The 25,329-nt window shown below is 49.8% G+C and overlaps 1 protein-coding gene and 1 long non-coding RNA gene across 3 annotated transcripts in view; both read left to right on the forward strand.

Annotated features, from left to right (window-relative positions):
* The window catches only part of LOC308257046, a 145,478-nt gene that overhangs the window by 101,469 nt on the left and 18,680 nt on the right, over positions 1 to 25,329 (forward strand). For both annotated transcript variants that reach the window (XR_013961504.1, XR_013961506.1), the window contains exon 6: positions 12,308 to 12,494. This is a non-coding gene — a long non-coding RNA (uncharacterized lncRNA). The remainder of the gene's footprint in view (positions 1 to 12,307; positions 12,495 to 25,329) is intronic.
* On the forward strand, positions 23,418 to 25,133 carry ASPRV1 (aspartic peptidase retroviral like 1). Its single transcript, XM_080684123.1, has one exon. It carries the CDS (start codon positions 23,812 to 23,814, stop codon positions 24,583 to 24,585), a length of 774 nt encoding a protein of 257 aa, XP_080540249.1. The 5' UTR covers positions 23,418 to 23,811; the 3' UTR covers positions 24,586 to 25,133.

Here is a 25,329-nt window from a genome sequence, read left to right on the forward strand (position 1 = left end):
AGGTACCTTTCCTTTCCTGTTGCTCTTATTAAAACTTAGCTCCTGTGTCTCCTTCCCTTTCAGCCAGCTCTGTGTTAGAAGGCTCAATCAATTAATTCCCACATAGGTGGTAAATGTAAAATTCCAGGAAACTTGTATTTATAAAGGGGAGATGTAATGGGACAGGGTGTCTATTTCAAAGGGTAACTCTAAAGATTAGCTCTTCACTGTGCGCCCCTAGGCAGTGTAGCTCTAATATGGAAGAGAGGAAGGGAGGGAAAGAAGGAAAGAAGGAAGGAACAAATGAATGAACTGGTGAGGAAGGAAGGAACTGATTGGAAGAGATTTCCAGTCACAGTCACCTTCTCAGGATTCCGACCACCACATAAACAAATGGCCACCTGCTCTGCCTACATGGGCCTGACGTGGGGGACAGCTGGGTTCTACTAGCCTGAGCATCATTTACAAGTAAGGAAAACATTAAAAAAAAAAAGAAGAAGAAAAAGAAAATTATGAGTAGAAGTGAAATGCAGCATTTGGATAGGGGAATTTTTTTCTTTCTCTTTCTCTTTCTTTAAAATTGAGATAATAATCCACAAACCACAAAATTCATCCTTTAAAGTGTATAATTTTGCCCTGGCTGGTTTGCTAAGTGATTAGGGTCACAGTTTCTATTCCCAGTCAAGGGCATGCACCTAGGTTGCAGGTTTGATCCATGGCCCAGGTCTGAGCTTGTGTGGGAGGCAACCAATCGATGTGTGTGTCTCACATCAATTTTTTTTCTCTTTCACTCTTTCTCTCTCTCAAAAATGGAACAAAATATCATTGGGTGAGGATTAACAACAACTAAAAAGTGTACAATTCAGTGATTTTTAGTATATTCACAAGTTTGTGCAACCATCATCACTGTCTAATTCCAGAACATTTTCATCATCCCAAAAAGAAGCTCTGGACCATTGATGTGTGTCTCTCACATCAATTTTTTTCTCTCTCACTCTTTCTCTCTCTCAGAAATGGAACAAAATATCATTGGGCGAGTATTAACAACAACAACTAAAAAGTGTACAATTCGGTGATTTTTAGTATATTAATAAGTTTGTGAAACCATCATCACTGTCTAATTCCAGAGCGTTTTCACCATCCCAAAAAGAAGGTCTGGACCATTCAGAGTCACTCCCTACCCCCCAGACGCTGGCAACCACTAATCTACTTCCTGTCTCTACATATTTGTTCATTCTGGACATTTCATATGAATAGAATCATACAATAAGTGGCCTTTGTGTCTGGCATCTTTCACTTAAAGTTCTCAGAGTTTATCCATGTTGAAGCATGTGTCAGTACTTCATTCCTATTTATTGCTGAACTAGTGGCCCGGTGCACGAAATTCATGCATGGGGTGTGTGTGGGGGGGTTCCCTCAGCCCAGCCTGCACCCTCTCCAATCGGGGACCACTTGGGGGATGTCCGACTGCCGGTTTAGGCCCAACCCCTGTGGGCCTGATCTTGCAATCTGGGACCGCTGACTCCTAACCACTCACCTGCCTGTCTGCCTGATTGCCCCTAACTGCCTCTGCCTGCCTGCCTGATCACCCTAACTGCCCTGCCCTGCAGGCCTAATCTTGCCCCCAACTGCCCTCCCCTACAGGCCTGATCTTGCCCCCAACTGCCTTAAAACCCTTCCTCAGCCCCCACTTTAGATTCTGCCTTCACAGTTCATCCAGATTAGGTTCTGATTTGTTGGTTTCTATGCTAGTCAGCGCCAAAAGCTCCACCTCCTAGGCAGCCATTGGCTCCTCACAGTTCACCCAGATTTGGTTCTGATTGGTTGGTTTCTATGCCAGTCAGCGTCTCTGGGCCTATCTGATCAGAGAGGTGGGGCTGGTCAGCAGCCCCCATGGAGGCCCGGAGAGAAAGAGAGGCGCGCTGCTGGCCAGGCCTGGAGAGAAAGAGAGAGGCAAGGGCTGATCAGATCAATAGCTGCCACGGAGGCTACAGATTAGACCCTGTTTCTCTCTCCAGGCCTCTCTCCGGGCCTGATCCGCAGCCCCCTCAGCAGTTAGCAGCAGCCACGGCAACCCAGCACTGACTGCAGGTCTGACTTCCAGTGTTCGGTCAAGCCTTCGGTTGTTATGATCACTGCCTTTTTGTATATATAGATAATATTCCATTGTATGGGTAGACCACATCTGTGTATCCCAATGGACATGTGAGTTGTTTCCACTTTTTGGCTATCCTATATAATAAAAAGCTAATATGCAAATGGTTGTCACACCTTCACGCTGGTCACGCCATAATGGCTCAGACACTCAACACCAAGGAGAGAGAAATGGGGACCAGTCAGGCTGCGGCCTGGGAGAGGGACAAGCCGCCCGCCCCATGGTCCCGGGCACCAGCGGCTGGGGCTGCAGCCAGGAGAGGGACAAACTACCCGCCCCGCGGTCCCAGGTGCCAGCAGCTGTGCCTATGCCTGCGGCCCGGGAGAGGGACAAGACGCCCGCCCCATGGTCCTGGGTGCCAGCGGCTGGGACTGCAGCCCAGGAGGGGGACAAGCCTCCTGCCCCATGGTCCCGGGTGCCAGCAGCTGGGGCTGTGGCCTGGGAGAGGAACAAGCTGCCTGTCCCACGGTCCTGGGCACCAGTGCCTGCGCCTGCGGCCTGGGAGAAGGACAAGCTGCCCACCCTGTGGTCCTGGGAGCCTGCGGCTGTAGCCCGGGCAAAGCCGCCCACCCACAGTCCCCTGCAGCTGCAGCCAGCTTGGGTCCTGGATGCCTGCGACCGGCCAGAGGAGGGAATTCTGGGTCCCAGGTGCAGGGCGAGGCAGAGGCGGTTAGGGGTGATCAGGCAGGCAGGCAGAGGGGTTAGGGGCAATCAGGCAGGCAGGCAGGCAAGTGGTTAGAAGTCAGCAGTCCTGGATTGCGAGAGGCAGTCGGACATCCCCCAAGGGGTCCCAGATTGGAGAGAGTGCAGGCCAGGTTGAGGGACTCTCCCACTCCCCTCGCACAAATTTCGTGCACCGGGCCTCTAGTCTATAATAATAAAAGTGTAATATGCTAATTAGACCAGACATCCTTTTGGATGACCTTCTGGATGAAGCCGGGGCTGCGAGGGAAGCCCGGGTCCCGGGTGCCAGAGGGAAGCTGGTGCCGGCAGCCAGGGGAAGGAAGGCCTACTCTTGCATGAATTTCGTGTGTTGGGCCTGTAGTTATAAATAATATTGCCATGACCATCCATGTACAAGTTTTTTGTGTGGACATATGTTTTCAGTTCTCTTGATTATATATATACCTAGTAGTGAAATTGCCAGGTCATATGGTAATTCTGTTTAAATTTTTGAGGAACTGCCATGGGTTGGGGATTTCTGATATCTTTTTTTCTGATTATAAATAACATGTTCATTGCAGAAAATTTATAATATATATATATATATATATATATTCAGAAAAATATATATAAAACATATTCAGAAAAAAATAAAATTCACTCTATATGACCCATTAATAAGTACTTTTAATATATTGGCATATTTCCTTCTTGCTCTGTACATCATTTTAAAATTGTTTTGAGCTTAAAATATATATAGTTTTGTGTCAGAGTTCTTTCACATTACCATTTATTGTAAGCATTTTTTGTGTTAATAAATATTAAAATGTGATCCTTTCTGACCACATTCTATCATCATTGGATTCATTGTAACTTATTTAGCCAACCTGTTGTTCTTAGACATATAGAGAATTTCCACATTTTTATGCTTATCATAAGTGGTGTAATATTCTTATACGTAAATGTCTGTCTACATCTCTGATAAGTTTTGAGATAAATTCTTAGAAGTGAAATTCTGGGTAAAAGAATGTGAATATTTTAAAAATTGACCCTTTTGTTTTGAAAGAACTTTAGATTTATAGAGATAGTACAGAGAGTTCCCATATACCTAGCTAGTATCTCACCTAACCAGAGTGTAGCTGTCAAAAATACTAAGTTAACATTTGTATGCCACTGCTGATGAAACTCCAGGCTTTATTTGACTTTCACCCGTTTCCTTACTAATGTCCCTTTTCCATTCCAGGATCCATTCCAAGACACCATGTTGTATTTAGGTTGTGAATACTTTTAAGGCTCTTTGATGTATGTGTGTATATAAATGTTATATTATTTTATATGCCCACCAGTACTATAGGGGGGAAAAAACTTTGCCAATCTAATAGGCATAACAGCAATAACAATAACAAGTTTAGTGGGCATTTCTTAATTGCTAGTGGGTTTATCAATTGTTTCATCTATTTGTTGGCCAGTTGTAGTTTTTTAAAAAAATTTCCCAATCAGCTATAGGGGTTCTGTCAGTGTCCAGGCCTTTAGCTTCCATTCAAGCTGACATACAGTCGGTGTCAGGCGAGCACCCAGGGAGCTGGACTGAGGCCTGTGAGCTGTGGAACCTGGTGACAGTGAGGGATGCTCTCCACAAGAGTGGGCTCAGCTAGCTGGTTCCGTGCAGAGTGGGCAGTGACGTGTTGTAAAGGGCACTGTCTAGGAATCAGGAGACTTAGGGTTTCATCCTAGTTCTCTTACTATCTATGTGAACTTCAGCTAGTTAGTCCATTTTCTGAGTTATAGTTTTTCATCTGGTTAACAGGCGGAGTCTCAAAGACCGAATGGACAATTTGTGAAGGTACTTTGTAAAGCACCATACATCATAGGGAACAATGTTGCAAAGGGAACCGAAAAGTGCCTTATGTGGACATATGAATATCAATCCACCATCCCAAGAAGGCAAGAAATGCTTCTGAGATCAACTCAGTTCCAACCCTGAGCTCCCATCTTGCCTGATGGGGAGGAAATTCCATTGTGATGATTATAGGCTCCCTCTTGGTAAGGGTCACCCAGAATCCAAGAGGCTTATGGGGCTGCCCAGAAAAGGAGCATTTCTGTGAGCTGTCTACTCTCATGGTCCCAGGTGCCCTGCAAGGCCTGCCCTCAGGCTATGCTTGAGGTCTTTGTGCCCACCTCCAAGGCTTGTCCCTTCCTGGAGGTGCAGAACCCGGGTCTCCATCCTTTTCCTGCTCCCCAGTTCACCTGGTCCCTCTCCCTATCATTTCTTCCTTCCCACGGTACCTTCAAGACACTCCCCTAAGAGTCCCCTAGGAGCCCAGGCTCAGAAAACAGATTAAGGAGAGAAGGGCCTGGGGTGGCTTCTGTCTGGTCCTGATACTCAAAGAGGACAGATCCAAGACCCTGGCTTGGGAAGGGAAAGGAAAATGCAACCATCTGAACACAAATAATATCTGAGAAAATAATCTGGCCACACCAAGGAGAAATAGGAAGATATGTCGCTTGTACAGGTACTGTCACAAACCTGCATTGCGGCCTCAGGCACGTCACCCACTGTCTCTCAGCCTGTTTCCTCAGCTGTGCCACGAGGGGGTGGCTGCTGTAACCTCTACAGTAGCTGTGGGCACTCACAGCCCTCCAATTAACTGGCCACTTCCTGAGAAGGCTAAGGCTTCTTTTATTTTGGAGTTCCTGTCCTTTTCCAGTCATGTGACCTGACCAGGAAGACAGATTTTTACTGAGGCTATTGTTGGTTTAATCTGTGCGAGTGTTTTTGTAGCTCTGTGTAACATCATGGTAAAGATGCGCTAGCTATGGGCTTGGCTAAGTGCTCTCCATGCATTATCTCATTTAATCCGCATAACTGCTTGTTGGGTTGGCCCTATTGTTTTCATTTTATGAAAGAGGAAACAGGCCAGATAGCTTTCCCGCAGCCACAAGGTAGGTGGGGGACAGAGCCGGACTGACTCTGAGGCTGAGCTGCGTAGCCGTCTGGATTGTGTCCCCTCAGGGAGTCAGAGGGACTCAGAGGGCAAATATTCTAGGACAAGTGTGTGCCCATCTTCAAAACTCTTCCTGTAGAGACTCCCAGGTCCCCTGAGTCCTAAAGAGATGAAGAAGGGAGTATTGGGAGGAACATGAGAACCCCATGGGGATGAGGTTCTCTGGGGGCAAGAGCAAGCATTTCTCAGAGTTCTGAAGTTGCTGCCAGGGCCTAAGGTCCGGGACCCTACCTGCGTGCCTACCCAGCAGAGGGCTGTCCTCTCTCCAAAAGCAGTACATGCATGTGGCTAGTCATGTTCATGCAAAGGTGGTCCTGGAGTGCCTCAGCCTGCCTGCTTGGTGGGAAGTGGTGTCTGGGTTTGCATCCAATCTCTGGGCAGACAGATGCCACTGTTGCCACGCATCACTCAAGGACGGGGACCTGTATCTGGGGCTCACCACCTAGAGACAGATCCAAGACAGCCTGGGATGGTGCAGCTCAGAGTGACACCAACAAGCCTCCCCTCCGTGATTCTGTCACATCGGTCCCCTGCTGTCCCATGGTTACTCCTGCTTCTAATTTCCACCCATTTCCCCTTCACCCCAGGGGCTAAAAATTGACTTGGAGAAAGAGAAAATTCCAAGACTTGTGACCTCTCAAGATACATTTTATACAACTTTCCTGATGAAATTATTGGGAAATGGCAGCTTGTTTAACCAAATCTAAGCCAGGTTTGGAGTTATACTGACAAAAATCCTGTTAGGCCATTTCTTCCCATTTGTACTCATTAAGCCCTCTCTCGGCAGTACCGGGGCAGGCCCTCTGCGTACAGTGGGAATCTCAGACAGAAGTTCTGAACGCCACCCTTCATTTCACACATGGGCAGGACAGTCAGCGATGCTCAGGGGTTCACCCAAGGTCACGGTGACTTGGGGGCCCCTGTGGGTTTGGAACTTGAGGTTTCTGCCTTTCAGCCCTATGCTCTTTCAATAGCATCTTACACAATTTACGGTATGGTCGGAGGAGCAGGAATGACACCTCTGAAACGATTACAGAACCCATGGAGGGAGCAGTTTCCCTTGTGGTGATTTCCTGCCCACATTGGGCTTGCTGCCAGTGTCTCTATGTTGTTTTCTTATATAGGCTTGCCTGGGGTTGTAATTTTCTTTTGAGACATTGGAAAATCCCATAATGAAAAAAAATGATTAGGTGAAATTTAATTCTTACATTGTTGTCCAGTTTGTGCTACGTCAGTTGTGTGTGTGTGTGTGTGTGTGTGTGTGTGTGTGTGTGTGTCTTGCGCTGGACCTGCAGGGAGAAGGGGTCTGTCATGGTGTCCCCTGGTGGGGTGAGGTGGGGTCTCTTAGTGAAACAAAAGAGGCTGGTAAAGGGTTTTCTAACCCAGAAGCTTACAGGTTTTGAAAGCTCCTGACTCAATGTCCATGTCATTCATTCACTCAAATAATTCTGGAGAGCATTCAACAATAATGATTAAAATCACCTCTGGGCAAAGGCCCCATGTCAGGTTCCAGGAAGGAAGTGTTTCATATGCAGGAACGTGTCTTGGTTATATTCTCTCCTGAATAGGAGAGTCTCCAGGGGGTCCCATGGCCTTCCTGAGAGCTTCCACTCAGCCACAGGGCTCAGAGGTTGACTCATGACAGGATCCAGACCCCCCGGGATTGGGTGGGGGTGAAGGCCGCCCATCCAAGATCAGATTGGAGTGAGTGAGACGCTGTGCGGCTGGGCCTGGCCTCCAAGGAAAACGGCCTCCGCAGCCCCTCTGTGAAGCCAGTGGCTGAGAGCAGGGCTGGGGGGATCGTGGGTTTCCACCCTCCCTGACTTATACCCAACTTCTTGTCAGAGAAGATGAAAACAACAGGATCCACCATCCAGAAATAAAACCAGATTTGGATCTCATGAGAGATCAGAATAGGGAAGCCCAGAGACCATGGCCCAGCAGGGCACAGGCCGCCGGGTCGCCCTGTCTGGGTCGGGCCCCAGGCCACACAGTGGCAGAGGGGGCCTGGGTGGGCAGAGCTGCAGTCGGGCCACATTTCTCACTCCTGCGTCTTTGAGCTGTGCGTCGGACAGATTTTATCTTGCCTGCTTTGACCCTAATGAAGCAACAGCGGAGTGTGGGGAGAGAACAGAGAGCAGCAAGCGAGCTGGTTCTTCTTTTGGTCCATTTAGCAACTTCCTGTAGCTTTTGAGTAAGGACAGGTATTTGCCCTTGTGCCCTGAGGTGTGCAGTCTCCAGCATATGCCTGTGGCCCAAGGCCGTCTAGAAATGGACCCAGGCTCAGCCCAAAAGCAAGTGCATTAAGCATAGGGAAAGAAAGGGGACATCAAATAGGCAGTCTCGCTATTCCTTCATGTTCCTCTGACTCGTCATTCGGTAAATAATCTTTGGCACCCACTCGGTGCCTGCACAATGAGGGGCGTTCTGGCTCGTGTCTCCTTCACTCCACTCCTTTCCCCTTATCACTCAGCAAGGCCCACATTTTACCGATGAAAACGTGGAATCACAGGGAGAAAACCATGGACTTGGCCTCTCTAATCTGATAGCAAAGTCTCTTGGCAAATTCAAATGTATCTGCTACAATCTTTTCCTCAAGTGATTTCGGGTGTTTTCAAATTTACCAATTCGTTAAAGGACGAGTGAGCTGCCAGACATGTGCCTGAGGACCAGCTCTGTCCCCAGGAGCTCTGGGGGCTCAGACACAGGGGTTCAGGGATGCTAGCTGACAGGGGATGTAGCAGGGATGTCACCAGCCCATGGCCCCATATTCTGGGAACAGCCTGGCCTCATGGCTCCGTGCCCTCCTGACCACCTAACCTTTCAATCAGCCTTCTCCTTTCCAGATTTTTTTTTTCCGCAACTCCCACCACCCCTGCCCTCCACCTGGAGTTTCCCCGCACCCTCCCCTCCAGCCTGTCCTCACCTCCCTCTCCTGAAGGCCCAGACCTTTTCCCTCACATCAGACATGTCTACCCCAAACCTGCCAACCCCTCTCTCCTCTGTCCTGCCACTGCCCCTGACTAGGCTTGGTCATCTCAGCTCTGGGTCTCATCAACCTCCTGCCACTCTCGTCTCCCCCGTGGGAGGATTGGAGCTACACACTCCAGGCCTCCGCTCACAGCCAAACCTCAGCCAGCCAGCCTCAGCCTCTCTGCTTCCCGAGGATTCTTCCAAGCCTCCTCTGTTGTCATTTACCCGTATATGTCATCTCTACACTACACTTCGGGCAACAACCCAAATCCCGCTTCTCTGGGAAATCAGAGGTAACCAGATGGGGAGCACCCTGCTGTGGAGGGAGTGCTGCTCAGTCCTCCCTGCCAGAGGGAACCAGAGAGGGGGGCGGGGGGGTATGTGCCCATCAGCTGCAGCCACCAGTGAGCATGGCGGGGTGTGAGGGCTTGGCCACTGCTGCCCCAGGTCAGAGGCTCTGCCTGTCCTCCTGCCTGCTCTGCACCTGAAGGCCTTCTCTGCCTCTTCCTGCTCCCCCCTCCCAGGTATCACCGCCCCACTAGAACTCTTGTACTTCTAACTCCATTTGGCACCTGCTTCCCAGAGTCCAGCTTCCTGGCTGGTCAGTCTGAATACTTGTCTGCCTCATTCCAGCCTTGCGTCCTGGCTCATCTCCATAAAGGCAGTTCTTCCACCGCCCAGAGGCTAATATTTCAGGAGGCCTGGGGGTCCATTCCCTTTCTGGTCTCCCTAGGGACCCCACAGCCCTGGTAGCCATCATCCCAGTTTCCCAACCTCCTCCTTCCCTTCGCTGCCCTGCACTTTTCCTCTCTAGCCATGCTTCCTTCACCCAGTGTCACCAGGGCCACCAGTGAACCCTGAGTTGCTAAAATCCTCGGGTACTTCTCGGTCTTTGCCACACTCTCCTCCCTGAACCACTCTCCTCCCCTGTCCTCTGGGTCCCTGTGCTACTCTCTGCTCCTTCCTCTTTCGCCACTTCTGTCTCCTCATCCCGCTGGCCCCTTCTATGCTGTTGCTTCCCAGGCTTGTGTGGGACCCTCATCTCCTCTCCATGAGGGAGAGGATTCCCAGATGCTGACTTGCTGATGCCTTCCAAATTCCATCTTTCAATCAGGAATTGTTCTTGAAGTCCAGATTCCAATAGACAGCTGCTGAGGGGCCCTTTCCATTGGCTGTACCTCCCCCAGCATGTCCGGGGATGAACGCATGGTAACCCACAAAGCAACGCCTTGGGATTTCCACTCCAGAGAATGCCACCCTTCTCCAAGTCACCCAGCCAGAAACTGGGGCAGCCCCCTTAGTGCTCCCTTCCAGGGGGTCACCAGGCACTGCTGATTCTCCACCTCCCTCCCTCCTGAACTGTGTGCTCCTTTCCCCAGCACTGCTGCTGAAGGTGGCCTTTAGCGTTTCTTACTTGCACTGTCCCGTTTCACCTCTCAGCCAGCGTTTTGATTCTCATCAGGTGCCTCTTCATTATATCTCTCACACTGAGCTTTCTGAAAGGCCTATGGCTCTGGCGCAGGAAGACTTCTGTTGCTCCCGTTGCCTTTACCACTGCCAGCATCACCATTTCAGCTTTTTCCGTGTGCCAGTTAAAACCCCGTGGATCTGGTCTCGCCTTCCTCTGGACCCTTGAGGACAAGCAGACAGAATCACCTGCAGCTCCCAGCACGGCAGGCACTCGCATGCCTCAGGGCCTTTGCATCTGCTTCCCTCTGCCTGGAGCACTCTCCCCGTCCCTCCCCTGGCTAACGCCTACCCATCTATCAAAGATCAGATCAAGGGCTACAAGCCCCAGGAGCCTGAGTAAGGGTGCCCCCTTCTGCTCTTCTCCAGCACCCCACAGAGAGCTGTCTACCAGGGGGCTGGTTGCCCTAGCTCTGTTTCCCCTGTTAGAGCTTTCTGAGAGCCAAGTGCCTTTCTGCGTCCCAGCATCTAGCACAGACCCTGGCACATAGTTGGCACTATAATATTAGTAATGAAGTACTGCATGAATGATCAAATGAATGGATTCTGCTTAGGGTTGGGGTGCTCATTAGGGTGCTAATATTTGAGGTGAGTCCAAAAGAAGGACTGAGAATTGTGAATCAGGAATTTGAATGGAGAAGGACATTCCGGGACAGGGACTGGCATGGAGGGATGGAAGTTTGGGAGAGTGGGATGTGTTAAGGAAACTAGCTAGTTCTGCCATTGGGGCAGAGATTGAGTGAGCCACAGGTGACACTGGAGAAAGGGGACAGGGGATAATGACTGTTGGGCTCCGGGGAAACTGGCTTTTCCCAGTATACAGCAGGATAGGATGTGAGTGCTTTAGATGCCACGAGGAAGGCTGTGGGGGGCCCGGGGAGGAGGTGAAGGGGTGTGATCTTGAGCAGGCCAGGGGTCAGAGAGCAGGGGCAGAGTTGCGAGGGGTTCAGATGGAGGTGACCTGATGCCAGAGGAGGTGTGAAGGTGGCAGGATGGTGACGCCATGTGGTCTGGCTTGGGTTGCTGAGTGGATGGTGAAGTCCTTCATCCACCAAGATGGCAGCCTTGGAGAGGAGCAGGTTTGAGAGCAAGAAAATGAGTTCAGTTTTGCTTATAAGACCTGAAAAGAACATTGGAAGAGGCCATCAGGTTTGGAGAGCTTTTCGAAGGCCCCATTCAAAGCACAGCTTGGGGTAAGGGGATGGACCCAGGTGTATGATCACATGAGCTCCTGGGAGCTGATTGTGACATTTTTAGGAACTTTGCAAGGCAGTAGTTAAACCTAGCTATTAGTTAAAAATTAAATTATATAAAATTACAATTAGATCAATTATATGGGAAACAAAGATAAATACTCAAAACTTCCTAAGAATTTTACAACATTTTATTACTTCTGCTTGAAGATTATTTACATCTGTTATGTCTGTGGAAATACTATATAATGTGTTACTATGCTGTCCTTCCCAACTCTGCATTCAGTGACATCATATTAATAGCTTGAAATTGGTCAGGTGGAAATATTTACACCATAGAAGTTTGCAAACCCCACAAATCAGGGCTTGATTTATTGTTTGTTGACTGTCTAGACTCTAGACTTAAGAAAGTTATAGAGAAAACGTTAATAATGCACATTAAACTTAAATGTATATTGTGCCTGTAGCCACTACATGGTAAATTGCACAGAAAAATTGAGCCAAAGTTCTTCCAGTGTCCAAAAACTATGCTTTCATTCAGTGAAGATGTGCTCACATCACTGACAAACAAGTGAAGTTCCAACATGTATCTTCATTGTGTCACTTTGTTCTTAGTAGTTGCCACAAATAAAACTATCAACCAGCATTTACATAGGAACTACACTCATTTGTCAATTATAGGTTGGGTATGGATTCCGCAGGTTGCTAAAAATCAATGAAAGCATTTGTAAGACTCAATTTGCTCTATGCAATTTACAGTAAAGAGTACTGTACATTTTATTATTAATTGTAAATTGTAAATTGCTAAACATCCTTTATGTCAATAAAATTTATTGCACACTCATTTATGTACTATTTTCTCTGCCACGTAGGATGCCAGCCAAACATCTTCTGAGAGTGAGGGGCAGAGAAGAAGCAAAGAGCTGAGGTGGGTGAGGCACAAAGAGAAGGGGCCTGTGAGGACAAGGCAACTCCAAAACAGGCGACGACAGCAGCATCATAACCATGACATCTAGAAGTGGGTGCCAACCCGGTTCTGGCCCTGGGCCAAGCCCTGAGGTACGGATTTGCTTTATTAATCTGCTGGGACAATCCTGGGAGGAAACTGAGGCTTGGAGAGGTTAAGTCCTTTATCCACTGCCCACAGCCAGTTAGTGGCTGAGTCAAGATTGGAACTCAGGCAGCTGGCCCTCTTGACAAGGCAGGAGCCTGCACAGCAGCCCCTTCTCCTCAGTAAAGCCCCTTAGACTGTGGACACTGGAATTGCTTCAGGACAGACACAGGGAGGGCAGGTGTGGCACATGCCGAGGACTTGCGGGCATCAAAAGGACTGGCAAAGCCACCTCATGCCTCTGGCCCCTCCCTGGTGTCCACCTCCCAGCATGTTCCTGCTGCTACTCCACAGGGCCTGCTGCAGCTAGTAATACGAATCAGGGCTTGCATTTAAAACGTATCTTTATTCTTTTATTTTCTAGTAATTCATTTTATTATGTTTTTTAAAAGTAAAATGCATGACAGATTGGAAATTTACAAAATTGGCGCTTCCCCTTAGAACATTTGAGACATGCATTCTAATCCCCCCTCTGTCACGCTGCTCCCGCTGGAAGCCCTTACTGATTCCCACGGCTACAGCAGAGGCTTCAGGTGGGTGGGAGCTTAATTCAGTGTCATCACCAGCATTTAATAAAAAGGAGTGAAACAGAAAATGTCAGAGTACATTGCATGTAATAAACACATTTTGTTTCAGCTATATGTAAAAATAAGTATATATAAAATATTAAATATATAATAGATACATATTAATGTTAAATATATGATATAGAATTATGATATAACAGACTAATAATATATACTATATGAATATATTATTGAGAGCACATATTTATAGATAGGTATATGTATCTAATATATTATAATGCATATGTATACTGGAGTATGATGAGAAACATCTTTCTTTTTTTTAATATATTTTATTGATTTTTTTTTTTTTTCACAGAGAGGAAGGGAGAGGGATAGAGAGTTAGAAACATTGATGAGAGAGAAACATCAATCAGCTGCCTCCTGCACATCCCCTACTGGGGATGTGCCCCCAAACAAGGTACATGCCCTTGACTGGAATCGAACCTGGGACCCTTCAGTCCGAAGGCTGATGCTCTATCCACTGAGCCAGACTGGTTAGGGCGAGAAATATCTTTCTTACTATAATCACAGTAAAGAAAAACTTAATTGCCACTAGTCTACCAGAGAAAACAGCACTGCCGAGCCTGACATTCAAAGCCACACAGGAGAGAGCGGTTGCTGAGGAACCGCAGGCAGCACTCCCCTGGAAAAGGGTGCAGTGAGTTGAGCTTGGAGGACGGCCAGGTTATGGATGAGCAGAGGAAACGACATAAAGACCACAACTTGCACGCATAGATTGTGCTTATGCTCCCGCTCAGAATGGGTCTGGACCTGGTGTCCGGGAGCTTGCTTGCAGTTCCTGTGATGGCAGCTTAGAGGAGGGAGACCCTTAGTCTGCTGGAGAAACCAAGGGAGACTTCCCAGAGGTGGTAACACCTTAGCTGACTTCTGAGGGAAGAGTTGGGGTTTGCCATGAGAACAGGGGTGTGAGGAAGGCTAGTCTGGCCAAGTGAGTGGCTTGTGAAAAGGCAAAAAAAAGCCTGTCATGTTTGGGGAAATATGGGCCACTTAGCGTCAGTGGACCATGAGCTAGGGAGGAGGCCTCAAGTGCCATCTTGAGAGTCAGGATTTGCTTTCGGGCTGAGGAGCCACGGAGGAATGTTGAGCAGAGTGGCATGAGGAGACTTACTTCCCAGGACTCTGGCCACCCTGAGGAGAGTGGATTAACGCAGAGGGGACAGGAGGCCTGCAGGGTGACTGTTGTAATAGTTGGGCCTGAACAGGGCAGTGGGGATGCAGAGGAAGGGTGGGAGAGAGAGAGACTCAGGAGGATGTGGCCACTCATTACTCATCAGATGGGGCAGTGAGGGGAGGGAGGTCAGGGTGACTCCAGGGGTGCTGACTGGGGAACCGGTTAGATGGTGGTGCCTTTTGCCCAGATGAAGAGCATAGGAGGCAGAGAGGGACTAGGGAGAAGATAATGCTTTCAACTGAAGCCACACTTGTAGGTGGACATGGCAGTGGGCAGCTGGAACAGAGGAGGGAGGCTAGGCCAGGGAGACAGATGAGAGAAAGCCCAAGAAAGACTGAGGGAAGTGGTCTTTTTATTATTTAATTTTAAAAAATTGTATTTTTCAGTTATAGTATACATTCATTATTATTTTGTGTTAGTTTCAAATGTATAGCATAGTGGTTAGACAGTCACATACTTTACAGAGTGGCTCCCCTCCCCGTCCCCCCGATATTTCCAGGACCCACCTGGCACCATACATAGGTGTTACATTATTAACTATATTCCCTGTGCTGTACTTTATATCCCCGTGACTATTTCGTATATCGATTTATGCTTCTTAATCCCTTCACAAGATCCAGAAACTTGGGTCACAGAAGCCAAGGGGGCAGAAAAGACCTAGGAGGAAACACAGCGATGCAGATGCTTCAGAAAATCAAATTCCTGAAGGGGCCATGGAATGTGGCCTTGGGAGGACACAGGTGCCCTGGGCAGGGGTGCGTGGAGGGTGTGTGGCAGGAGCCGGGGCTTTGGCAGTGAGTGGAGATGTCACACTGAGACGGAGAGAGCGGGGCTCGTGTAGACCATATGGTGCCTTTGTGTGAGTTAGAAAGGGACACGCCTTCCTCCAGGCAGATCAAATTCTCTTGCCAGCATTCGGGCTCAGGGAGAGGGGTAGAGGCTGGATTTCAGCTTCCTCAGGCCCCACAGTGGAGCACCCATGCTTTCCGTGGCCCTGCAAACGTACACCAGCCCTGCAAACGTACACCAGCCCTTCTAGAAAACTGACTGGAAAAAGGAGCGAAGTAGTCCTTGAGCGAGGGGGATGCTGGACCATGTGAAGGGTTTCGTTTTTAAGCTGTGAGAGATTGGTGCATGCTGACGCGGGTGAGAGAGGGGAGCCCATGAAGAAAAAGAGGGTACGGGACAGGGAGACCTGCAATGGGAAACTGGGTGAGAGCCCAGGCAGGAGGGGTGGTCTATGGTGCGCTGTGTACAGGGTCAGGGCTGGTGCTGCGGCGGTGGTTGAGGGTTGGGTACCCACCTGGAGCCTGGGGCCAGTGTGCAGGCCGGTGCTGCAGCTGAGTTCGCTGAGAATCTCTGTGATGGGGCAAGGGAGCGGACGCCGAGCAGGGACACAGAGACATGGCTGAGGCGGCCTGTCCTGGTATGTGTATAAGTATAGAGCAGTTCTGGGGCCCTGGAGAGGTGACATGCAGCAGGCCTAGAACTGGGCAGACCAGGCAGGGTCTTGGCACAGAGTTTTGTTTACTTATTATTTTACTTTTTACTGTGGAAAAATTTCAAACACACCCCAAAGTTGTGGGAAATGCAAATGAACATCCCTCTTATACCTATCATTTAGCTTCAATGATTATTACTATTGTTAATGTTATTTAATGACACCCTCTTTAAGTACCTGTTCACTATTTTATTTATCTATTTTAAGTACCCTTTTAAGAACTTAAAAACATTTTTAACAGTCTTCATTTTTTAGATCAGTTTTAGGTTCAGAGCAAAACTGAACGGAAGATACAGAGATTACCCATTTACCTCTGGTTAAAAACTTTTTTATTTGGAAATAACTTTAAGCTTACAGAAAATTGCAGGAACAATTTTTTAATATTTTTAAATGCTGTTTTCTTATTACTAGTAAAGAATATATTCTCAAAATGTATATAGAAGAAAATTGAGATCATTTGTGATTCTACTATCCAAAAATCAGTACTGTCATTGTTTGGGTGTATTTCTTTCCAGTTTATTTGCCTATACTTATACACATATATTTTTTTAAAATATATTTTTATTTTATTTTATTTATTTATTATTTATTTTTAAAAATATATTTTTATTGATTTCAGAGAGGAAGGGAGAGGGCGAGGGAGAGAGAGATGGAAACATCAATAATGAGAGAGAATCATTGATCTGCTGCCTTTGTCACACCCCCTACTTGGGATCAAACCCGCAACCCAGGCATGTGCCTTTGACCAGAATCAAACCCGGGACCCTTCAGTCCACAGGCCGACACTCTATCCACTGAGCCAAACCAGCCAGGGCTTATACACAAATTCTTAACTGGACTATTTTATCCAGAGACTAACCCCACCCCTCAGCTCCCTCCTTTCAGTGTGTCCACACCAGTGGCTCAGTGCTATGGCCTTCACCCCCAAATCCCTCCACAGAGAGTCTGCTTCATGAGCAACAATGGAGCCACGTTTGTGGCTTGTGGTGCCCTCTCTCCCCAGCTTCAGTGCTAATGCAGGCCTCCCCTTTAATATTGGTTTCATGGTTTTTCATAGATAACATTGGCTGACTTCTGGTGGGACGAGTTGCCCACTGCTCCTTGGGCCACCATCTTGCCCATGTCCCATACTCATCTCTCTGTGTCTGAGTCTATCTCCCCACTCACCTGAGCGCTCTGTGAGGGTGGGGCTTAGGGCTGACTCACCGCTTTACGCGAGGCAGAGTTGGCCTTAAGAAATATGTATGGAATTGAATCAACCCACTTATTTGGTATTGCCCATCCCCATCTTGCTGCAGACTCTCAGAGTGCCTTATACTAATTTACAGCCTCCAGCATGGTGTCTGGCACATAGTAGGTACTCAATAAATGCTTATTACTGCTGCTACCAATAACCTGGAGATTTCCATACATGGTAGCTGTTTTTTCCTTCTGCCCATTCCTGCCTCTCCCTAATTCTCCTGGTTGGTAAAGAAGAGAGACCACTGAGACATGCCAGAGGGAGGGGCCCTGCTTTGTCCCCCATCTTCCATAAGTTAGGAGCAAAGCTAAGTTGGCAATGGATTCAAAAGAAGCAGTTCTTCATGTCGAGGTTATTTTATATGTTTGCATTGCTCACAATACCAGTTATCATTAGCAGCAATTAAACTATTTCAGGATTAGTTCAAAGCTGCCTTTGAGGTGTTTTAAGTTGGACAAAAGTCTTCGATGTGTCTAGCTCTGAGCCAAGTTCCCTAGTGTCATTAGAAGCCCACTTGTATCTAGAGAATACCCAGTTTGCCTGAACATTTCAAATTTCAGGAGTGTTTGTTGGAAGTGGGTTAATGTCTCCAGAGCTGTTTGGTCTATCTTACAAGTCCCACTTCCAACCTTAAGTGGAGGAGAGGCTCTGCAGAGGGTCTTCCCTTAGAGACAGTTCCTCTGGCCACGCAGAACCCTGGGCATCCGTGGCCCCAGAGGGAGCCTGGCAGAAACCAGAGCAGGAAAGGATGAGGGCTTGGTCTAGGGTGGGGGCATCAGGAATTGGGAAGAAGGCGGAAACCCAATTTACAGGGCTGGGCTGTGAGGAGAGGAGTGGGGCGGCCTTCAGAACACCTTAAGTAATCTTCAGATTTGATTGAAAGATAAAAACAGGGAAAGAACTGGTTTTGGCATATTGGTCTGCTAGGGAGTTAGTCAGCAACTTGCTCTGACCCACTCTCGGTTGGCCCTGGCCCTGACCCTGGGCCCGGAGGGCTGGCTGTGGCATGAGGGCCCAGGATCACTATTGCCTAAACACTCCAGGACCCTCCAGGGCCACGATTGGCACCAAGCATCTCGCTGCCTGCTGACAGAGGGGTGCCTTTGATGGGCTGAGCTGGGCTGCTTTGGGTGGGAGTTCTGAAATGGGTGGCAACCCAAATGGGAGGAAGAGCCTCTGGAACAATGGAGAATCGGAAAGGCCCGGCCAGCAGGCCGGCCTGTGTCAGCGAGGCTGTGGCAAGGACCAAGAAAGGGACCAGTTAAGACAAAGCTGTCTTGCCCAAGTGCGTTTGGCCGTCATTTCTGCTGGGGAACAGTGGCGCTGGTCGTCCGAGTTTGTGGTTGGGGAATAAGGGACCTGCTACTGCTTTGCGTTTCCCACACGCCTTGCCTTGGTCAGAGCCACCAGCCTTCACTGGGCTCTGATATGCATCCCTGGGACTTTTGTGCAGAAGTCACCCCTTTGCTCCTCCTTTCAACTTGAGGACCCGAGGCCATAACCACTGACAGAATGCTGGGAGCCGCTGTGGCCCAGCTCCTAGGACATTCACACACTCACACCAACCCCGGGGCTGGGGCGTCAGAGGGCTGGGCGGGAGCTGTGCAAACAAGTGGACCTCTCCCGTGGCTGCGAGTGCCCAGAGGTGGCAACAATGGAGGGATCCTGTCCTTGGCCCCACAACGTGGGAGGGCAGACGGCAGATGACCCACTTTCAAAGTGGCGTGGCTGTGATGGGGCTGCTTCAAGTGGTCGACCTGCACATACACGTTGGTCTTAAACTCTTCAAAACTGGGCAGTTAAACATCGGCATCCTGTTTTCATTGGCTTGTAAGCCATGGTGATGGGGACCTGCCTAGTCTTCTGAGCCAGCAAGTGTGCCCAGAGGCTAATAAACAGCAGGTGCCTCCAATAAATATGATTTTAATGCTCAATGTAAATGTGTGCAAATAAATATGTAAAATGAAATGTGGGAGCTGAATCTATATGCAGGTTACACAATTTCTCAGCTGTTTTGAACTGTGAACTGTAGTGACTGTGTGTGTATGGTGTGTGTTTTACATGTGCACAGTGTATAGTGGTGGGGAGTGTGTTTTTGTAGACCGTGTATATGTGTGTGTTGTGTGGTAATGAGTGTGTTGTGTGTGTATGTGCGTTTGTATTGTGTGTGTGTGTGTGTGTGTGTGTGTGTGTGTGTGAAGGGAAGTCCCCATTAGGTTGGTTGGAGACAACACCAGCCACATAATTTACAGGGTCTGGTGCAAAACAAAAATGTCGGCCCCTTATTCAGAATTATTGGGAATTTCACCCCAGCAGGTTTTGCTTAATGGATAGAGCATCGGCCTGTGGACTGAAGGGTCCCGGGTTCGATTGTGGTCAAGGGCACATGCGTCGGTTGCAGGCTCAATCCCCGGCCTTGGTTCAGACACCTGCGGGAAGCAACCAATCGGTGTGTTTCTCTCACATCGATGTTTCTTTCTCTCTGTGTCTCTCCCTCCCTCCCACTCTCTCTAAAAATCAATGGGAAAATATCCTCTGATGAGGACTAACAAAAAAATAAAATAAATAAAAATAAATTATTGGGAATTTCAAGACAGCAACAGCAGAGCATCAGACCAAGCTTGGACCTTCCTGAGTGAGAGCCCTGTGTGACTCCACAGGTCAAATGGAGATAGTGCACCTCCTGTCTCCCTTCGGCCGTTCTTTGCTGTCTGAAAGAGTCCTTGAATCCCCCTTCCCGCTCTCCCCATCCTCCTCCTGAGCCTGGAGAGGAGCCGCAGCAGTGCCTGTGCCCTGTGGGGCTTGCTGCACATTTCCCGACCCTCCCTCTGTTCCAGTCTGGGCCTCACTGGGGTACCCAGATCCATAAGGTCTCTCAGCTCTTTGCTAAAAAAAGATGTCCTGAGAATGTCCAGGTCCGCTCCCGGCCCACCCTGCATCGCCGGGTCCTGCCTCCACCCTCAGGACTTGAAAGCTCAGGCTCTCTGTGCTCTCAGAAATCATCGGGAGCAGAAACAGCACAGAGAAGGCGGCCCATGGTTTCCAGTTGCGTCCTCACTGCCCACCAAGTGCTTCAATTCTCAGGGGCCCTAATGGGCCCTGTCCTGGGTGGGATGGGAGTAGAGGGAGAAGCGGCAAAGGGGCGCTGGGAAGCTGGGGCCGCATGGTGCAGGCAGAGTTCACAGCCTTGAGATCTCGGTGAGGGGGTGTGGAGGTGGGGACTCCCTCAGTCCTTCCTGTTTACTGTCCTGATTTGCCTCTCTCGGGTTAAGTACCTGCTTCAGAACATACTCAGGAGTTGCTAATGGGTAATAATGAGGCTGTTCCTGCCCCAATACCTATACTTGTCAATAATTAGCCACGATTTCTGAGGTTCTGGGAGGAGACACCTGGTTTGCCCCAGCTGGTTTTGCTCATCAGTGTAGCAATAGCATGACAATTTTGAGGTCCCTGAGTGGTTTTGGGGTGTTCCACATGTGGGCATCTCCCAAGGGTTAAGGGAACTTGAGAACTTACTTCACCCTGTTTCTGACCCTAGCTAGTCCCTAAACTCAGCCCATCCCAGCTCTCCTGGTAACCACCAGCTCCATGTGCTTCTGTTTTAGGGATCCCAGATGGGACTGTGTGAACCCCCAGCCTGGGGACCTCCCTGCGGAAGGCCCCCTGCCTCAAGCCAGGGGACCCAGAAGTGTAAAGTTTGTGAGTGACATGGGGCAAGCTAGGCTAGAGAGGGGATTTCAATAAGTGGCCAGGCATGAGTGGAGATCGGTGCTTTGCCTGCCAGGGAGAGTAGTGGGGGATGGGGGGGCGGGGGGAGGGGGCGGGGAGGTGGGAGAGGAAAAACAATTTCTTCCCCATGCAGGGGTGTGATGATAAATTGGATTTCCAGAGGGAGGAAAATGTCTTAATTTAGAATTTGCCAATTTCTGTAGTGTAAATACTTCCACAAAGCTACCAGTTGGTTTAACAACTGGCTCATGAAATTCTTGACTCAACAATCAGCTCTTGCTTACTTACTGCTCATTAGATCTTTGTCCCCATCAGAGGCCATCAACAGCACAAGCCCCCAGGCCCTAGTCAGGGGTGGGCAAACTTTTTGACTCGAGGGCCACAATGGGTTCTTAAACTGGACCGGAGGGCCGGAACAAAAGCATGGATGGAGTGTTTGTGTGAACTAATATAAATTCAAAGTAAAGGAGCGGAGGGGAGAGCAAGAGAACCGGATAGAACAGCCGAACGGGCCGGATCCGGCCCGCGGGCCGTAGTTTGTCCACGGCTGCCTAGCTGCACACCTCCCTGAGCCCAGCATGCCCACTTCCCAGATTTTATTCACAGAAAGCCCTTCTCCATGCATTGGGCATCTTGGGGCTGAAGCGAGCCATCCAGATGTTCAAGCTCCCTGTGCTTCAGACCCTAGAGGAGGGTGGGCTGGTCTGCCTCACAGGTTGTTATGAAGCTCAATGAGGCGATGGATAGGAAATGACTTTGCCAAAATGTACACCAAACCCAATCAAGTGAAGTGCCACGACCCAAGCTTCATGGCTGCCTCCTTCTAGTCCAGAGCACCCGGGGAGATCTGACTTCAGTGTGGTTGGAAGAGCCACAGTTTGGGGCATCTAGCAGTTCTAATTTGCCAGCTGATTAGCCACCCTGCCTCTCACCTCCCTTGGCCACATGTCAGCCTCCTCACTCATTCTCACTGCCAAGGGACCAGGTGTGTGTGGGTGACAAATACCAGGGAGCCAGGAAGCCACTAGGTCAGGTCCCTGGGCCACAGAACAACACCCATTCCAGGGGCTGGAGTCTGTCCACAGAAGTCCACCTGCAAAAGGGGCTTCCTGGTCTTGCGGGTAGCCGGGACATTTCTCTGGTGCAGGGTTTTTTATTATGCAATCTTTTCAGAGACCCACCTGCCCTTGACACCTTCCCAGTGACTTCATTTCCCCCTCCTCTGGGCTCCTGGAATGGCCCCACCTTAGCTTGGCAGCTGTGATGAGGTGTTGACCCAGCTGCCTATCTGCTGGCTCACTGTGTCAGGTGGAAGGGGTGAAGACAGTAGCAGGGTTGAGGGTCTTTCCTCACGGTCAGGAACCTGGAACTGTCTCCAGGCAGGATTGGGGCCAGAGTCCCCTGGGATTCAGCCAGCTCCTAGGTGATGAGTGGTACAGGAAGCCAGTGAGGAATAGGCCACGGGACAGGCATACAGCTCAGAGCCACAGATATGCCACTGGTTCTTGCTCCTCTCTTGTCTTAATCTCTCTTGTTTGGTGAGAGCACTCGACTAGGCCTGGAGCCCAGCAGAGAGCACCTGCTGACCCCAGAATAAGTTTCTGTGGGGGCTGGAGACAGTCACACCTGCCTGATATGTGTGAGCCTTACAAGCTGGTGAATAAACCAGCACAGCACACTGCAACACACCCTTGACTGGGAGTGGGCACCTGTGCAGGGTAGAAGGCTCCATAGAGGGGGTGTCCTTTGAAGGGGTCATAAGAGTGGGTCCCTCCCAACAGCCCCAATCTCCCTGCACAGGCCCAAGTCAGGCTCTAGCCCTGGGGCCAACAGATCCACCTTCTGGGCATCCATGGGGTGACCCTGCACCCCCCACCTTGCAGCAGGAGGTTACATAGCCCAACCTCCTCCAGCCAAAGCTCCACCAACATGGCAGACTTCCCCCTTCTGGGAACAGATGGGAGTAAATTTCCCTGGCTGCTCTTTTTATAAATGATCAGGTGTGTGGGGGTGGGTGGGAAGGGGCTCTTGGGAGGTTCCTGGAAGGTGAGAGGGGCCATCGAGAGGAGACAACACACATGGCATGCCCAGAGCTGGAGTTGGATCCCGGCTCCGGCTTCCGGTGTTCACTCCCAGAGTTCAAGGTCTGCACCAGCCCACTTTAGGGACTTAGTGAGGGAACAAGGGCTAAGGCCAGCCTGGAAGAGTTCTGACTCTGAACTAGATGTGATCAACGAGGGAAAATTACTGCAGCAATTGAGTTCATGGAAAATGCGTGTGTGTGTCCCATCATTTAAAAACTATTTCTGTGCATTCTTGATTCTGGGACCCTCTTCTGTCTCCCTCTCTGGGGAATCTTATGGGATTCCACACTTGGTTCAGAAGGTATGAGAAAACACCTACCCCATGCTCACACATAGTAGGAGTGCAGTTAATGTAAGCTCCTTTCCTTTAACCACGCACAGTAGTCACTTGGGGCTGAGGGCAAAGGGTTCCCTCAGTCTAAAGGTTGATGGGCCTCTGATCCCTGCCTCCCCCTTTCTTCTCCAGCTGATGACAAACACCTGGATGTCATAACGTCTTCTGCATCCTCATGTGTTATTCTGGGACACTGTCTGGGGAGGGTACCTGAGTAGTCCTTCTCTGACTGAGGCTGGCAACGTGGGCTGGCCTGTGCCAGTCTCATGGATGAATGTAGAAGGGTGAGGCACTGATCCTGCTCGTTGGGCAGGATGCTGGCAGGAGGGCAGGACAAGCAGGGGCGGAGCTTCTAGAACAAAGGAGAAGGGGAGCCCTGGGGGCCAGGCTAAGCATCAAAAAGGCTCTGTAGAGTGAGCATGCCACAGTAGCCACCTCTGCACCCAGCAGTTCGTCAGACAACCCTCACCTGGTCCCTTCTGCCTGCCCCAGGCCGGGCACCTCAGCAACACTGTTTAAAGAGGCCTTGTTCTCCAGCGTGATTGCGCCGGCACTGCTCTTTGGCTTTCTCTACTTGGCGTGGGTTGCTGCTGCCTTTCCAGACAAGAGCAGAGGGATGGCTGGGAGCGGAGCCAGGAGCCAGGGAGGCCGCCGGGAGCATGCCTTCATCCCGGAGCCTTTCGATGGAGCCAATATAGCCCCCCACATCTGGCTGCACCGCTTTGAGGTCATCAACGACCTCAACCATTGGGACCATGCCACCCAGCTAAGGTTCCTGAAAGAGTCCCTCAGGGGAGATGCCCTGAAGGTCTATGATGGACTTAGTCCTGAGGACCAGGGAGACTACATGGCTGTGAAAGACACCCTGCTGAAGACCTTCGGGGGGCCCAGAGCCTCCCGCAACCACCTGCCCAAGGAGATCGTCTTTGCCAACAGCATGGGTAAGGGCTACTACCTCAAGGGGAAAATTGGCAAAGTGCCTGTGAGGTTCCTGGTGGATTCCGGGGCCCAGGTGTCTGTGGTCCACCCGAACTTGTGGGAGGAGGTCACGGATGGGGACTTGGACACCCTTCGGCCCTTTGAGAATGTGGTAAAAGTGGCCAATGGGGCAGAAATGAAGATCCTGGGCATCTGGGATACAGTGGTGTCGCTGGGCAAACTGAAGCTCAAGGCAGAGTTCCTGGTGGCCAACGCCAGTGCTGAAGAAGCTATCATCGGCACCGATGTGCTCCAGGACCACAACGCCGTCCTGGACTTCGAGCATCGCACGTGCACCCTGAAAGGGAAGAAGTTCCGCCTCCTGCCTGTCGGAGGGTCCCTGGAAGATGAGTTTGACCTGGAGCTCATAGAGGAGGAACCCTCAGAGGAGGGGCAGCAGCCCTCCTATTGAAAAGCCCCCATTTCCTTATCCCCCAAATACTGGTGGGAGACCCACCACAGTGGAGGGGAAGGGCAGGTCCTCAGGGGATCCCTGGGCATGGCCAACCCTCTAAAACTAACTCCTTCCCTCCTCTACTCATCCCCTCCTCCCTCTGCAGGGACCTGAATCTGCCCTGGTGGGGGAGGCTTCACTGGAAACTGCACGGGTGAGGGAGAGCAGGCTGGCTTTCTTAGAGGGATAGGGGGTCCTGACGGTTGCCAAGCTGCTATTGGTGGCAAAGACTCAAAGGCTGGAAGAAGGTTCCATGAAGGCTAGAAATGATTGTCTTTGAGAGAGGACTAGAGGGCCTCTTAGACCCCTGAGACATGGCTGCTTCTCCTCAGGTCTGTGCAGCCTCAATCCGCTGGGCTGGCTGCAGGATCCTCACAGCTCCTCGGGGCTCCTCCCTGTCGGGCCTTCCCACCTGCGTGATGTATATTTCCTTCTGTCATTTACTTTGAAACCCATGGAGGCTTGTGCCAATAACTCATTACTTCCAAACCCAATAAAGATTGACTCATGGCAAAACCACATCATGTGTTGATTGGGGATGAATGGGATGGATGTGAGAGGGTGAGGAAAACAGGGTGTAAATGTCAAAGAGAAGGAAGATTCTAGTATTTACTGAGTGCCTACCCTGGATATAGGAGAATACATAGACGGTGACTATGTATCTTGGATTTTATGGCAGCCTCAATTTCAAATATTTTGACT

The sequence above is a fragment of the Plecotus auritus genome (genome assembly GCF_963455305.1).
Source record: "Plecotus auritus genome assembly, chromosome: 8".
NCBI classification, from domain to species: Eukaryota; Metazoa; Chordata; class Mammalia; order Chiroptera; family Vespertilionidae; genus Plecotus; species Plecotus auritus.